The sequence below is a fragment of the Ammodytes marinus genome (assembly GCF_949987685.1).
Source record: "Ammodytes marinus genome assembly, chromosome: 12".
Classification (NCBI taxonomy): domain Eukaryota; kingdom Metazoa; phylum Chordata; class Actinopteri; order Uranoscopiformes; family Ammodytidae; genus Ammodytes; species Ammodytes marinus.
This window is the reverse complement of record NC_137216.1, coordinates 10,234,692-10,252,446: the sequence shown is the minus strand read 5'-3', so window position 1 is coordinate 10,252,446 and position 17,755 is coordinate 10,234,692. Positions and strand designations below refer to the sequence as shown.

At 42.8% G+C, this 17,755-nt stretch overlaps 1 protein-coding gene across 1 annotated transcript in view; it reads right to left on the bottom strand.

The window, feature by feature from the left end:
- gli2a (GLI family zinc finger 2a) overlaps positions 1 to 17,755 on the bottom strand; it is an 88,095-nt gene that overhangs the window by 23,619 nt on the left and 46,721 nt on the right. Inside the window, exons 3-5 of the mRNA XM_080038068.1 lie at positions 14,878 to 14,983; positions 6,262 to 6,467; positions 2,519 to 2,722 (exon numbers count right to left, since the gene is read on the bottom strand). Of these exons, the coding sequence (XP_079894194.1) occupies positions 2,519 to 2,722; positions 6,262 to 6,467; positions 14,878 to 14,983 (516 nt within the window). The remainder of the gene's footprint in view (positions 1 to 2,518; positions 2,723 to 6,261; positions 6,468 to 14,877; positions 14,984 to 17,755) is intronic.

The following is a 17,755-nucleotide window of genomic DNA, read 5'->3' as shown; positions in this document are numbered from 1 at the left end:
CCACTGTGGGTTAGCAATCGAAAAAAACTGTAAAACGAGACACTGCAGGTGAATAGGGTTCACTCTTTAACTTATAGGTATCATTATGGAAATGTGCCAATTTATGACTAACATAAAAAAAAATCAGAAATTCTTGAACAGATATGCAACATAATATAACATATTTGAATTCGGACCAAACTGTACATTTGAATGTCTTTGATAACCAATAATCTGGATGTTGTTTTTGCTGAACAGTTATTGTAAGTGCTTTAGAAGTTGAGATTTTTTTGAGTATAAAACTAATGTCTAGATCATGCCTGTTAAAGATGGTTGTATAGGAGAAGTATGCAGACGCAAACAGACAAGGTTTAGTCAAATAAACACATACATGTATATTTTGGACCTTTTATTTATACTAGTATGAAATAACATAAGACGTGTTATGGAAGCAAAATAGCCAAAAATCTCAAACTAGAGAGCGTGCCACTGTAATGATGACAGTAGTGGGGATAGTATTTTTTGACCTGCTAAGTGGTTTGATTGGTTTCAACAACAGCGATGGCTTCTTGAGCAGACCAAGTGCCAAGTGGAGCACTTGATTATCAGCCATTCCACAGGAGGCTGACTTTCACGGACAGTTTTCCACTCTGTATGCTTTCTATTCCCCATTCATTGGTGGGCTGAAGTTTTCTTGGATACAGAAATCAAACGTCAATCTGTTTCTGGTGCCTGACCGACTGTCATCTTGATATAGAGGAAGCCCAGGTTCTAACCAGCGTCAAACGAACAGGCTGGTCTCTGTGAGTGTGTGTGCAAACAAACGCGTGCATGGGGTTTGCGAGCAGCATTTGCCCTCCCTATTTGCCTGGCTGTTCAAATTGTTTGTTGGCCACTGTGTGCATGTGTCCGTGTTAAGCTGTCTCATCTCATACCATTAAGTGGACAGCGCATACAGCACACAAGGTTAATCCCTGCCTGACAGAGAGAGAGAGAGAGAGAGAGAGAGAGAGAGAGAGAGAGAGAGAGAGAGAGAGAGAGAGAGAGAGAGAGAGAGAGAGAGAGAGAGAGAGAGAGAGAGAGAGAGAGAGAGAGAGAGAGAGAGAGAGAGAGAGAGAGAGAGAGAGAGAGAGAGAGAGAGAGAGAGAGAGAAACACTCCACCTCACACCACCCAAATTCCCTACATGCCGCCCTTTCTGCACAGTTACCCTGGATTTGTTTTGTAGAAAGCTACTCACACAACACACGTTAAAAACACCCTGAGAATGGGAGACTCCAAGGTAACACGTGTTTTTACGAGCTCCTGGCCTTGGGGCTCTCAGTGTTTATGCACCCTCAACTAGCCGTGGCCCCCATGCCAAGACGTATGTGTGTAAGTCTAAAAAAGCTCCACTAGCTTTGATGTGGGCAAGTCTTCCGTGAAAAAAAGCCTCAAGAGAAAGAATAAGAGTACAGTATCAAGTAGGCCTGGTGCTGAGAACAAAGAGAGCAAGACGGTTGTTAAAGTTTGGCTGTTAGCTTTGTACCAGGGATGAAAGATGTGCTTAAGGGGAATGGGAGTTTGGTATTTTTGACATTAAAATATCCCACTGACATATCGTTTCGATTATCTAGAAGGCTTTCCATTGGAGGTTCTCTTTTGCATCTAGTTCCGGGTATATCAAAAATGTGTCCGCATGTGTCCAGCTCCAAGTCTAACGATCTCTTGAGACTGCTTTAGGTACAGCAGGCTTCTCAATTTTGACGCCAAAGACCCTTCACTTTTGCCCCATTGAAATGACAAACACCAGTGGTGGCAGTTCACATCAGCTGTAACTACTTATTAGAGTCGTAAATATAACTTGCCCAAAAAGGCCGGAAATAAAACTTTGCTCATATACCACTGCCGGTTCTCCAAAGACTGTTGATTTTAGCCCATCAAAGTGTGAAATCCTTTAGTGAAATCATGTCGCACTAGTACAATCAAGTGAACCAGTGAAACTATAGGCGTAAAATGTTGATAGCTAAACAGATTCAGATTAGACAGGTGAATAAGTAGTGGATTAAGATATGAGACAATCATATCCAACCAAGCAGTTTATTACAACAGTTTTATATTCTGATGTACTACTGATGCATACAGTGTTGATTTACAGCGTTGATTCTTATGTCATGAATAGCAAGCTGTTACATGTGTTGTCCACCCTGGACTGTACATTCAGATTTGACTTAGGTACAACGAAGCATCTTTTTAAAGGAATAGTTCAACATAAACAAGTCACACGGGGAGCGTTAAGTGATTAGTTTAGTTTATCTTCTTGCTGTAAGCGGGGGCAGGCTTTTTGTTCCCATTAGCAACCAGTGCTTGAGCTAAGCTAACCCGGATGAACGACCAATATGCCCCTAACTTCATCAAAAATGAACACACACTTAAAAGCTCTCCGTCGCCTTGTATTCAGCCAGGGAGTTAGGCAAACCGTACTTTTTTTTTAAATGTTATACTATCCCTTTAATTGTATTTCTGTCACAATGCAACACAGCTACACATAATTTGCTCACCATCCACGGGGCTGATGTAGTCTGGTAGATGGGCCGCGGCTGCAGCTGCTGCTGCTGCGGCGGCTGCTGCTCCGCTGTGCATCAACAGGTCAGCGTAGGGGCTGCGCTGGCTGGCCATCAGGTGGTAGTACTCTGTAGGGTTGGCTCCTGGTGGGGGAGGGGGCAGGCTGAACAGGGCTCGCTCCTTCAGGTGTTCGTGGGTCACTGTAGGAAGGAAATAGAAATGTTAATGTCTTTAGTACAGACGAGGGGAAAACAGACTTAATCGTGTCCTACTTGTCCTCTCATACTCTGTCAATAATAAAGGTCTGATTATGTGATATGATAATACATGCTACGACTTTATTCTTTAAAAAAAGTCTGCTTGCGTTCACAGCGTTCCGGGCGTTTGGTGAGAAAGAACACACTGAGAATGCTCAATGGGTCCCATAACCAGGATGTAATCTGCTTCAATTTGCACCATTGCTTACAGTGCGCAACCTTCCATAGAACTAAATGGTAGGCCTACACCAATATAAATTTGGTGTCCTTCTTAAAATAGGTCCATGGTCAGTGATGCTAAACACATTTTGACAAGCCAGCGTGGTCAAGCAAAATATCCTTTTCAAAATTACATTTTCCCTGTTATAATTCTAATTTACAAAAAAAAAAACATTTCCCTGTAATGAAATAATTTACCCTGTGATATCATTTGACAGACCCCTTGACAGAAAGGCCATAAAAACTAAGACAAGGTTGCAAGAAGGACTCGACGGAGGAGGAGACGAGTGCCCGGCTTTACAGATTTGAAGATGTTGTGCTTGCGTGCGTGCATGCCCCGGGGCGTGTGCCTTTTGATAAAAGATGTCTGATGTCTTTGAGGCTTGCTGGGTTATGGGAAACGCTCTCCAGGGAGTTAAGGAAGCAGTAGGAGAGAGGGAGCAGGGCAGAGAGAGAGGGGGGGGGGGGCCTACAGAGGGAAGGAAGACCACATTCCTACACTGTTCTGATGTTGTGTATGCAGTACATTTGACAGGCTCATGTCATACACAGAGCACAGGTGCACATGCGCACGCACGCATGCACACACAAACACACACACACACACCACACACACACACACACACACACACACACACACACACACAAACACACACACACACACTCGCTCATAATGCTGAGGAAGCCTTACCATGTGCAAACGTAATATTGAGGTAAAATGCGTTTACACCTGCAACCAGTTACGCCACATTTCAAAGTGTCAGGAGCTATAAGAGTATTAGATGGATAGGCCCCTTTTCTCTGTCCTACATCTAGCTGTCCCCACTATCCTCCATTTCCTGCTCTGGCCCCCCTCCCTCTCCCAGTGGGTAGGGGTGTTTGGAGGGCACAGGGGTGTGGGCCATTGGTGGATTAGTATGCAAGCTGGTGGAAATAAGTGGGGAAAGTGGGGGTTGGGATCACTGGTTTGGTGCGGAATTGGATATTTGGGGGGAGCCAAACCACGGCCTACCCCCACCCTCTATGCACTCAGACACACGCTCATAAGCACACACATAAGCTAAGTAATCTGGACCTATCACAACCTATCAGGCCGTGGCTGTAGAGACAGTGCACAGACAAGTTTTTTTTTTGCAGCGACCCAGGCATATTGCTTTGGTTCCTCCATTGCTGCCAGATCACATTACCACCTCTGAAGAGAAGCATTGTGTGTGTGTGTGTGTGTGTGTGTGTGTGTGTGTGTGTGTGTGTGTGTGTGTGTGTGTGTGTGTGTGTGTGTGTGTGTGTGTGTGTGTGTGACCTCACTTCTGAACACAGACAGGGATGAGCGATAGCAGCTACACTGCCACTGGTCCCAGTGAAACCAGACAAAAGGTTACACTGGGAAAAGAAAATGTACGCGGAAATGTTTTCAAACTTTTCTCTGAAATCACCCCCCTCCTTCACTCATTCACTACTCCCTCTTGGACCATTAAGCAGTTTATAAGAGCAGTATGTTCATATTTCGGACTCTTACGTAATTTTCAACAATGCACTGAATTGTAATCTATCAGCAGAAAATAAAGGAATTTTTGTATTGTTGGGCATAGTGATGCCGTCAGCCATATGCTAATGTCAGTGACAAAGTTAACATGCTGATGTTGACTAGTATAATGTTTTGTTTAACATCGCTGTCAAGCACGTTAGCATGCTCACATTAGCTTATTATAGCATTAAACAAAAGGAACAGCTAGGGCAGATGGGAATGCCATAGGTTTTGGTCCTGGACCTGTCAGACATCGCATTGAATTAATTCACTGGGCATAGCATTATACCAGGGATCATGGTTATTTATTTAAGTTCAGCTTGATTACATTTAAATAAGTAATTGTTTCACAAACAACCCCAACACATGCCTGGCACCCAGGTATCCCTATCAGAGGTTTACGCATGCTCCAGTGAGCTCTGTGCTTCCAGAAGACTGTGTTTATGTTCTGCAGAGCTGCAGTGTCCTTCCATTTGGTGCCATGCTTCCCATGCCACTTTATCAGTGACAGCATCTCTTCCGCATTGCTTCTCTTGAAAGGCTTGCGGGGCCATTCTATTCGCCGGCAGCAGCAGCAGCAGCAGCAGCAGCAGCAGCAGCGTGTGCTTGGTGATTTATTTGGTGCTGGGTGCCGGCCTGTGGCTCCTCATTTCTCCCAACATGTTGTTTGAAGTGGGCTAGCGAGGACAGCTCTGTCATTGTGTGAACTCAATAGTTCTGGGGAAAACGTGTGTGTGTGTGTGTGTGTGTGTGTGTGTGTGTGTGTGTGTGTGCGTGTGTGTCTGAGCTCATTTCCACGGATTCACCTACATCAACACATAGAACCGAGCGGGAGAGTGTCCCGTACTGTAAAGCATATACCCGATACACCCCGCAAAACCACCAGTATGCACACACATGCAAACACACCATTTACACGCCTGATGACAGGTGTGCTTCAGTGCCTTATGTGTAGGGGAATGTATAAGGTGCTAGGCTAATTATCGCTGCTGGTTAAATCATCAACTGTGTAAACTGGTGTGAATAAACACTGAGCCGGCAGCCAAGCTGACAGGGTTGGTTTATAGTGAGAGCTGGACACATAAGTTCTAAACCCGTTCAACTCTAATCTCACCTCCTCAATGTTTACTGGTCAACGCAGCTGCAGTATAGCCGCCGTTTGAAACAATTCTCCCCAACAACTCGCAAGTTGTACTTCATATTCTGTACATTCCACACATCATGAGAAGACTGAGCGTTGTCAACTTTAAAAATAATTCACGAATCAAGCGTCTATACAGCACAAGTGAATGGCAGAATGTGAGAAGTATCTGCGTGTCTTTATATGTTATTGTACTTGTCTAAGTATGTTGATATACTTGCATTTCGACAATCTATATCCAATATGTGTTTAAAGAATAGGGTCGTAAACTGTAAAAGCCTGCCCTGACTGTTCCTGAATCTAACTGTCGGTTTGAATGTAACTGCCAGTTAGATTCAGGGGGATCTGGGGGTGTGGCTTATCACAGGTGGAGGTAGTGCTAAGTTAGGTTGATAATGAGGGGGGGAGGGGGGGGGAGGGCGTGGATTCAGACATTCAGATTTCTAATAATAATTCTAGTCATTTTTTAAACACAGGTTTACAGAAAGAAAGGGGTTGTTTTTCCTCATCCATGAAAATGTGCATTTTGCACAAGAGGTGACCTTTAAGTTCGTTGGAGAGGTACAGTAATATATCTCTAAGCGGGGTGAATCTTACCCTCGGCAGGGCTCAGTCCTCGTGCTGCTGAGATCATAGAGAGCGTGGGGCTGCCGTGCACCGAGCGCAGGTAGTGCTCCATGTGGGGGCTGACATACGGGTGTGGAGCGCTGAACAGTGAGTCACCTGACCCAGGACCAGCGTGGGGGGAGAGACGGATCAGGGAAATATCTGAGATGACCGGACTGCCCGTCAGTCCTGGAGGCCTGCCAAGAAGAAGAACAAATTCAACACATTTGGAGAAGAAGAAAAAATCACACATAAAAAGGAGATAAAGTACAGAGAAAGTATATAGAGGATGATTGGTATGGATGAGCGTTGTCATCTTTTGAAATCATTTATGAATGATTGCATCTATACAGCAAAAGTGAATGGCAGCATGTGAGAAGAATGCATGTCTTTCTCACATTTGATTCCTGTTTTATTAAAAAAAAGGATTGTTGATTGTTATAGATGAATATAATGAAGAAAAAAACAACAGTGGAGAGGAAACAGCCTGTGTTAATTTGATTAATTGTATTGTGTGCAGCTATCATGGTGAGTGATCCTGGTGGTATGTGTTCCTAGACAAGCCTTAACTTCTTAACTTCATTCCACAAAAAAACATCTGCAGACTCAATCCACTTTACATCCTTTCCCTTCCCCAGTCCCACGTCTAATACATAATAATCCCCCTTTGTCCTCCTTCTTTCTATTAAGCCCTACAGCTACAGACAAGTCCAGACCAACGGCTTTTAAATGCAAGGCTATACTAAGGAAGAGTATGTCTCTCTGTCTGTCTGTCTGTTTGGGTGGGCAAAACTAGGCTCTCTCACATCAGGTATTACATGGTGCATGATAAGAGAGCACACCCCAGACGTTCCAAACCTTAAGTAGCTGCCCTATAGCCACTTTGACAAGACAAGAAGAAGTATAAAGTCATGTTTGAAGTATTCCGACATTACTGGCGGTCACATCGGGCCGCGCAGTAAATTTGTCATCTCTTGGCAGGTAATTGGCGGCTCCGCTCTCAGACACACAGACAAGTGGGTGTTGTAGTTCTCGATAGCCCCCGAGGGGTTGTTGAACTCCAGATTATCATGTCTGCCGACCCCGCTGGCAGTTGCACAACCCCTTTGAAGGGGACACTTGTACTTATGTTGACCTAGTGCCCTCCTCCAGCCCTGATAAGTGGCCTTTCGTTCCCTTTCAGTGTGTGTGTGTGTGTGTGGTAAGAACACCTTGTAGACATACTATTGAGTAAAGGAACGATGAATATTAAAGACAGCTCGGTGATACAGCGTGGTTATATTGCTATTTTTAAACAGTAAGATTAAACAGCAATATGATGCATGGGGCAACACGTATTTAAGGCGAGACACTGAAGGTGAATAGGGTAAACATTTTTAACCTATAGATATCGTCATGCAACTTCGGTAGTTGATTACTTATTTTTTTTCCTTTTATAAATAAATAAATACTATGGGCATATCTTAATGCATATTTCTCGGCATGTTTTTAAGAACAAAATGTATCATAAATCCTACAATTAACAACTTATAAACAAAGCCTTGAAGAGAAAAGGGTTTAGGAAGATGCAGGTTAAGGGCAATACACCTTAAGGGGACCGATGACGGCAAATGGGCCTTACCTTCAGTAGACGGGACCAGACTAATGACTAACTGTCATACTGCCAGTGGGGTAGACAAGAGCCTTACACAACGAGCTTGAGTGACAGGTAAATTCAACTTTAAGCATTAAGCTTTCAAAATGGAATTCTGGTTTGAGGTTTATTTACCTTCAGATCACAAAAGCCGGACAGACGTTAATGTTATTCTATCAAATATGGAGTCTATGACCTTCTAAAGGATTGAGCTTCACCAAGTGTTCCATCTCTCTTGCAAATCAAGACCAGTACTGACAATAAATGACGATGCCTTAAGGCCAGTAAATACCAAATAATTACATCATTAAGAAGAAACTTAAAGCTTATTTAAATGGTGATACTGTTTCAGTATACACCTGGAAACAAACTCAACCTGGAATGTGGTTCCCGGGTCGGGTCAAATCACTTGAATTTTGATGATATTAGTGTGACTGGTTCATGTTGTTTTTACGTGCTGTAGTTATGAGAGATGGGGCCTGAGACCTAGCAAGCGAGCATGCTTGGCAGGAGCCCTCCTCCCTTCGGAGTTTCCCTGCTCAGTCTCTCTCATTCACTGTCTCTGTGCGGACGCCAACCTGTACCCGGCCCGGCCCTGCCCAACTCAGGGCCCGAGCCAACCAACCCGGAGCCTCGGCCCTCGTTCCATTTCCAGTAAGCGCCTGCAGACTGCTGGCCTTGTCCGAGGGCCAACTTTCTGCCGTCAGGGCCCACTCTTCCCCCTTACAAACAGCCATAAAGAGCTCTCTGTTCTGGGCGGGAGGGGAGAAGTGAGAAGAAACAGACGTTCCATACACAAAAACACGCTTCCCTCCGATCTGCCTGTAAGCAGTGTATACAGACAGCCTGGCATGTGCCGTCCACAAATTAGTGTTTCACTGAAGGACTACCTTGGTACGCTGGCACTGCTGCTGCTGGCCCCTTCCTATCAGACTGGGTGACTCAAAACGCACCATAGAAATCACTCAATGGGATTCCCAGTATTAAGCTAAAGCATGTAGCTGTAATGCAATATAGTCTAATGTACATAATATTAGAAACACTTGCTTGATGTAGTGCAGGAATAGATTTAACAATGGATCACAATGGGTACCAGATTTCATTAAGGTTTCATGAGTGTATATTTCAAATGTTTTGTCCAGCACAACGAACAAGGTTGGCATTATTATCGCATTTTCATAGTGTTTCACTAATCGACCCAAATGTTTCAGCCCATCTCTCAATACTTTCTGGATTCCCAACTCTTGTCTGTGGCACTCATTCCCATCAATGCCCAATTAAAACCCAAATAGTCACTTTTTTTTCAAACAAATTATTTTGCTTAATTCGTGAAAGTAGCTCAGCAAAGTACTTATACAGCTGGGCACTATTTTCTTGAGACTATTTTCAAATTGTGGATTAATAGATATTTGATCCACTGAGTATTTCTAGAAGCACGATGTGTATGAAGGAGGGAACATGTCAACCAGTCCAATAATGATTGTTGTTAAGACCATTTGAGCCACTCCATAATGCGTTATGAACATCTTCATTGTGCTGCGTAGATGTTTGCTAAAAAGAAAAGATATAATCACGACTTCAAGCGTGAACCTGCTTTGAAGATACATTGTTACATTTCCTTTATAATCAACATGTTCCCTCTCCATGCTCCATCTACCACAACCATTTTCTACCATCTGACTTCAAAACCGATATCCATCAACAATAGTTATTTGTTTCTTGGCCGTTAGCAAAGCGGCGTGTCGACACACATCACTCGAGCTGCAGTAAATCTCTCAAACCACCAAGACTGTGTACGAGGCCTTGATAATAAGGTGAAATTTACTGCCGCTGCTTGTCACGAAGCTGCAAATAACAGTTCCGTCTGGCAGGTACCATTATTGAAGCCTTGTTGTTCCAACCCCTTTTCCTAACAAGATGTTGCTTGAAATATGTGTTTTCCTTTAGTCACAGAGGTTGAACTGGGAGAGCCCTGTCTCTTAATCATTGGTTGCCACTTTAAAGACAACTTCCATCATACCTGAACTCTATGGGTGGCTGGCCTGTTTGAAAAAAAGGCTAAGAATTGGTAAGAGTACATGACTGCAGTTCGAAATCTGAATTCAGCATCAAATAAAAGCTCCAGGAGTTTGCCAATGCGACGCTGCGATCCTTGAGGAGAAATATGGATGGAGGAAGAGATAGGAAGCCAATGTGAGCATGTGGATGTCATGCCATCAAGGCGGTAATTGCTGTTTGCCTCTGTGTGTTTCTGTTACTGTGTGATTACACGCTCCCTGTGTTGTTCCATTGTGAAAACTCTGCTGTGAGAAAAAGTGATTTGGACATGGTACAGCTTGTTGAGCATATGAGTAACCCTATGAGTAAGTGCATACCAGAGAGCAAGTACATGAGATTGCTGCTGGGGGGGGGGGGGGGGGTGGTGGTGGTGGATTCCAGCATGATTAGAAGTGAGTTAAAAGAGTAAAATGTCATTTTAGAACTCAGTCTCTCCATGATTATTTTTTTTAAATATTTTAGCCAGTGCAACATCAAACAGAACAAAATGATGAATAGGTCTTTTCTGCAAGTGATCCCTTGAAAACTATCCATCTTTTCTTCCGCAAGACTCTGCCCATGTTACTTGCTTTCAAGGTGAGGTGTTAAAGCCACACTACAACTCCAAGTTCCTTTTTCTGCCTGCCTGCCTGCCCTCCTGGCTGACCAACATGTTAGAATTTGCCTCTCTGGCATTTTTTCCCTACTGGCTTCGGGTGGGATGAATTATGATGTGACACACTCCCTTCTGTACTTCTGGGCAGCCAACGCGATCAAGATAAATCACCACGCTGCCCCACAAGGGATATGCTAAGATCCTGCCTGGGTTGTTTTTGGGGCCCTGATCAGGATGCTGAGGATTTGGACACAACTTGATACTGTACTCCCTGAGAAGCACAGGGCCGCGTACAAAGGGGGGAGGGGGGGAGGAAGTATAACTTTGACAGACGATGAGATAATATAACTTGAATGAGATGGGATTATACGGACGGTAATTAACCATTATTTTGCTGTCACATACCATTTAGTCTTGTTTTTATTTTTCCGAGGGCAAGGAAATGACGTTGAGGCCGTGAGATAAACCGTGAAAATCCCGGGCTATTGATTTGGCAACTTGGCTGTCTTTTGATTGATGGGTCCCTTGTCTTTTCAGAAGCACATTCCTGGCTGTAACTCAGGGGAGCATCCCAAATCCAAACCTTAGCCGTGACGATGGGCTGCGGCTGGAGCCAACAAGCAACATAAGATAACAAAATGTCTGTCAAAACCCACTGACTACCAATCGTCAGACTCATACCCACCCCCCTTACTCCTCCACCCAGTCCCCCCACAACAGTTTCCATGTTAACCAAACCAAAACAATGAGGGTAAAAAAAAAACAACATCAAGCCAAATGGCTGATGTGTAAACCTGTATTTAATCAACACATTCCGTGCTGCGGGGCTGTTGGGCCTTTAGACAGGCTGATTGCCTGGTGAGGGAGACCACATCTGTTTGTGTACAGGGGCGGCGTAGGCCACAGCTCTGCCACACAAAAACCTTGGGCATATTTCAACTTTTCAGTGCTGCAATTTGCCCCCCTCCACTCCACCTCCTCCCGACTTCTTCCCAAAAGGCATAACTACGGCTGTGGAATGAGCGCGGGGATCTGTTTTTCTCATCCGCCGCCTTGTCGTTGAGGTTCTGGGAACGGAAGGCTGGATTTCGGATGCTAATTACCCAGTCAAACATGCTGGCATGGTGGCTGGCTTTCCCTGGCTTGTGGGTTTTTTTTTGCACAGAAGATGCCCGACTCCACGATATGCAGCAAAACTGCACCATAAGTGCAGTCTCCAAAGTCAAAGTTCCAGTGTCATCCCACAAGAAGTCTCTTCCCTAATGTGATCCAGAGGCAGTTTGGGCATGACATGTTTCTTCTCTCTTGGAATGCTAAGTTTGTGAAAGGCAGCAAAACCACAGGCGGAAGGTCGCTACCTTTTTTAAATCCTGGAACAGGCATTTAGAAATGTGCTGAGAGATGGTACGCGGTGATGCCTTATGTATTGACATTTGCAACAATGTATATAATGCGTAGGCTATGAATTTGATTGGATAAAAAAAGTTTCCTGGGCAATACCAATCCCCTATGTATGCCATGCTTTTGAATAGAGGGGGATTGTATGGGCTTTAGACAATCAAACAAGCGTTCCACACCTATCTACAGTAAGAAAAAGGTTAGACATTTGTTTTCCTACAATCATGGTAATGTAACATGTTGAGAAAATAGCAACATAGCACTTTGGACCTACAATAACATCTTCACCTTTTATGAATTACTGTGTTGTAAGCTTGCTGATACCAATTGGGTAAAATGAGATATCAGTGACTGTCAGGAGAGCCGCCACACTCTTTTTTACTTACAAGGGGAATACAGCAGAGTCAAAAAAAACTTCATACATGAAATAGTTGTATAAATCCTTTTATAGCTCCTGAGGGACCTCTGCAATTTTTGATAAACTGCCTCAAGTCACATGAGTTGGATCGGGGTTGAAGACTCAACGTTTGAAAATGAAAAAGATCTCAGGAAAACAATGACTTTACCAGACCTGTGTAGCCAGTGTTTCATCTTTGCTTAATGCTAGAGCCTCAAGGTTTAGCTCCTACTAGCACCAGTTGCATCGTGATGGAATGTAGGCGGTGGGTTTCTATCAAGGATGAATATTCCAGGGAATTAAAATGTCAATATCTCTGGTTCGGTTGCATCCTTTTTGAAAACAAAATAGTGGGTCTGATGTTACAGTGCTAAATTGGTGACATATTCTTTTAACAGCTTTTATGCTTAGGTTACTGTATACAAAACCACATAAAACCCCTATTTGTATTTCAGCTTAATTAAACAGCCTATATTGATATAGGAAACATTAAATTAAGCAGGAAGTAAAGAAAGGTTGCTCAACTCTATTCCCCCATGGGTTATATGTATGCATTGGCCTATAGTGCCACATAATGCCCCACTGTACTATCGTGCATTGACAGCCAGGGTAGGCAGGACCTGCATTATGACGACATTGACATCATTACCTGCATCCCTCATTATGTTACATATAAAAGAAATAGTAATGACGGGCCTTCCATATGGAGTTAGCGGGACACTAAGACAGGAAGTGCAACCCTTAGACGTAGCAACCAGCCACTGACAAAGTGCTGCCACCAAGCGCCCCGCTCCATTTTGCTGGGACAACGGTAATTAGATGAGTTTGGGGCGAATGCCTGGGAAAAGACAGCCATATCAAGGTCTTGATGAATTAGTAGGAGCACTCCGTCAGAGTCACATCACATTAATCAGAACAAACTGGGTGCTCAGGCACACGTTCTTTTTTTTTTTTTTTTTTACTCCGCTGTCCCTGGCTTTGTAGGTGATGAATAGCTCTGCCTACACTGTGTATCACCAGATCTGGCTGAATTTAAATGTAACAGCACAGTTCTCACAAAAAACCCTCTATTGATCTTACTCCTGGGTTCCCTTCCTGGATTTGAATATTTTAGATAAGCGTATAAGGAGGAGGCCTTGGCCATGTTAGGAAGGCCAGACTTCTATGGTAATGCCACATGAATAAAGTCGGAAAATAAATCTCTCTTTGTAGGTCAGGTTAGCGTAGTTTTCACAACCTATATATCCCTACCAATATACTGTGAGTTCATGGAATGCTTTTTAGAAATACAATATGATATACATTCTGATATAGATAGGCCAATTTATCGAGCTGATTAATGGCATTTTGAGATAATCCCCATCAACCAATACCTGCGCTCACAAGGCCGATTAAACAATAGAAGAAAATAATGTCTGCAGACAGCCTTGTCACTTCTGTGCAGCAATGCAATGTAAGCGCTTTTTACTTTAACATATCCCTACTTTACTTCAACAATTTCTTATAAGTATTTTACTATTACAGTTAGTGCGGCCATATTTCACTTCGTTGAAGCATCTTTGTACTTTCCTCCAACATGATTTTTTCACTGGGTTTTTCTCTCAACAGGAGCTGATCTACTGTAGACAATGTGTCTTGGCAGAGCTCCTCAGGAGATAAGAGAGGAAATGTTAACAGTCTGTTGTATTGGGCTAATGTGTCCGTCTCCCTCTTCCTCTGTTTTTCTGTGTCTGGCTTTGATATATTTGAACTTGGCTCTGTCACTGAAGCGCAGACAGAGGGGCTGAGAGAAAGCAATGAGACGTGACGACTGACCTTACTAAGTCATAGTAAACCCCCTTTTGATTATCGAATTCTATGTGGAATTGCTGGCAGTTTAACATTAAAAAAAATTACCTATTGTTTTAAACCTTAATCACAAAATGGTTTATCTGTTCCCTTTTCTTACAAGCAGATCTGCTCCTTTGTGAGTTGGTATTTGTAAAAGTCTTCCAGACCAGTAGGAATGATACATTTGATTGTGCTGGGTTCAATTTACTGAAGGATGACTTCACATTGCTCTGGACTATAAATGTTAACTTACTTTCAAAACTAAACTGACTGCTATGGTAGGAATTTGCTTGGTTATGTTTTTAAGAAGGCCTAGTGGTTGAATAACCAGTAAACATGCAACACATTTTTTTTCTCTGAACCAACCATAAGAAAATCATTGTATTCTGAATGATCTTACAATATCATATGTGAATGCCATATGTTTATTCTGTAATAACATGCATGCACTTTTCATTGAAGCTGCATGATCTTAGAAGTATTCAAACCATGGCCTCCATCACAACACATGGAATTAGCCTAGATTTCTTGTGCATCTTAATATTTCCCCAAGAAGTCAGCCTAACATATTTGGCATCTTTGGGGATCTCCAGCATCATATAAAACACAGTTCTGTAGATTTGAATTATGTTTGATTTCAAAGCATTTTATTTAGTGAATACAAATGTGAGTTTCACCACATCTAACATTACTTACCCGTGCATGGCGTGGAGTGGGTGCGGTTCATAATGGTATCGGCCCTCGTGGTGTCTCATGTCGATGGGGATGGGCGTGTGAAACGTGGGGAAGAGGTGGTGGGCACCTGTGGGTCCAAAAGAAAACGAAAAAACACAAATAAATGAAATGATGTAGAACAAGACATTGAAGCTGAAAAATACAGTTCCTGATTAGTGCCGGCAACGCAGCGTGAGGTGTAACCATACCGTTTTACAGTTCCTGTAATACAGCTGTAATTGAAACCTTTTACACTGTCTGTGCCCCCACCTGAAAGACTACTGAATGTTCATTAATGGCCCCGTCTATCCAGTGTAGACCAAACCAGGTTACACACACACACACACACCAACAAAAAAAAGTGTTTTTATGTGTCAGACAGAAGAATGCATGAATCCACCGTTTCCTGCCATAAATGGTCTGAAAGGCTTAAGGGTAGGACTCATTAAGACATGGCAGCTGATCTTCATTAATGAATGTCATTACAACCGCCGAGTAGGAGACGCTAATGTCTTGATAGAAGGAGGAGAGGAAAGCTCCAATCGCAGGAAGACTACTCTCCTGTTTGATATGTTAGAGTATCTCATGTTTTAAGCAGGTAAAAAAACAAAAAAGCGATCTAGAATGACTTTGCAAGAATCCAAAGACAAAATTCAATTGCATGTGTGTTGTTTATTGTGTATTGACAGAGAGCATGGAGCAATGTCCCTTGGGAGTGATCCCTGGCTCCTATTCTTTGTCTGTAGGATCCAGTGAAGCTGGGTCTGACCCGGGAGCAGAGACCAGCTAGAGTCTATGGTCAAAGCTCAGTCATTATCTGTGAGGAACTCTGGTACTGGGGGGGACAAGGGGGACTGACCATGAGCGAATGCATTGAGGACATTTTAAGTCCAAAGGCCATGTTGCCTCACATTTAACAGACAGCATATTAAGTACATTAAGCAAATGGACATTTCTGCAGCATTAAATCAGTACAACAACAGTCATGCCATAATCACTATTTGTACTCTGAAACAGAAATACTATTATCATTCGCTTACTTATTATTCTGAAAACAAACGAAAGGCTGTCAGTATAGGCACTGACTATGCCCATTCAGATACTGGATTACTTTTAGAGTGTAGGGTATGAGTATTTAATGAGTAGAATATGTTATACTGAATTCATTAAGATTACAGGTGTGTAGAAAAATACAGTAAAAAACAGTATATAAAGAACTCTGTTATCATTTTATACAAAAATAAAATAAAAATTTGCGGTTTTACCACTTGAAGACTATTGACGACGTAGGTGTTGTATATTTCATGTTCCAATGGATAACCTTTGAATTTGAAGCCTTGTGTTTAGCCATTGTTATCACGGCAACTATAACACGGATTTTCCCTTTTAAAGTTTTTTTTTCCAAACACCTTCCTTTTTTATTTTTTTTTGCGGTGCCTTAGGGGCCCTAATGCGCTCTGTAGCCGGTGCTGTGAAAACAAGACGTAACAGGCCTCTGTGTGCCTGTGGGCTACGGCAGAAGGCTGGGATGTTGTTTTTAGGTTGATGCCCATTACAATGACAGACATTACTGCTACTTAACCCTGATTGAGCCTATTGTTGTTGTGATTGAGGTAATCACGGTGACGTTGTACCATCTTGTTCTAAATTAATCTGCTGGGATTACACATGATTTGAGGAGAGTAGCGTTTCCCCCTCAAGGCAGCTCGGAACTATGAAACATTTGACTGGCGTGGAATTTTGAACAAGCATTAGCCAACAATCACTGTTTTCCACTTAAAAAAAAAAAAAAAACTCATGGCCTCCATCGGCCTAGCATTATTTGATTCTCTGCTACAGATAGATTTAATTAAGATAAGAATTTTGTATTGGCTTGATTTGGGTTTATTATGTGAAGCAAAACATGAACGTCGTGCCAAAAGTAGTAGAGAACAATGATTAGGATCATTTTCTGCTGTGGCGGATTGAAACAGCAGTGAAACCAAAGTGAGTAGTAAAAAAAAGAAATCTGTCTGGTGTGTCTGCTCTTGTCTTTGAGCTCCTAGAGGGGCCTTGTGTGTGTTTCTATCCAGAGATATAGGCCTGCTGGAGCTCAGCCAACCAGTGACCCTCCCTGGCTTTTGTGTGCGTGACAGACGGCCCGATTCCGAGTCAACTCGTGTGTTACAAAGCCAAAAAGAGGCACACAGTAAATGAGTTAGAGCTGGGAAAACGGAGGGCTCGAGCTTTGTATCACAAGTGGAGCCAGGAGTTTGGGGCTCTTTGTCTTTGCGAGGTGCCCCCTTTGCTTGATGCTGCCTGGCACATCTCTAGTGGAGAGGGTGATGGAGGACACGGGACCAGCAGACATGACTATACCACAAACACACAGCAAAGGGTGTTCTGCTGGAAATCAGGCCAGCACAGTTGGGCTTTAGTTAAGATTTTATTTGATATGGACATAACATTTGCATTGGACGAACCAGATGCATTGTTTTGAGTGTTTTAGCAAACATGCTAGTTGTCAACACCTGACCATAGGAAGCTTTTAAAATAAAACAAAGATAAAGCAACAAAAACAATAAAAAACTTCTTTAAAACGTACTGGAGAGTCCAGACCCCAAGTTCATATTTCTGTACATAACTGTGCATTCAAGTGAGTTCTACATACTAATAATTCCAAAAGATAAAAGTTGTGCCAACCCTAACCCTTGTTGTTCAGTTACAAAGTGACCATTTGTTTGTTATCTGTATGACAGATAATTGGTTGGTTTTTATTCATGTGAAAGATACAATTTTATTAAATGTGAATGATAAGTTATCAAAAAAAAAGAGATAATAAGTTGGCTCTTATGTGAATTTTTACATTCAGAAATGTTGT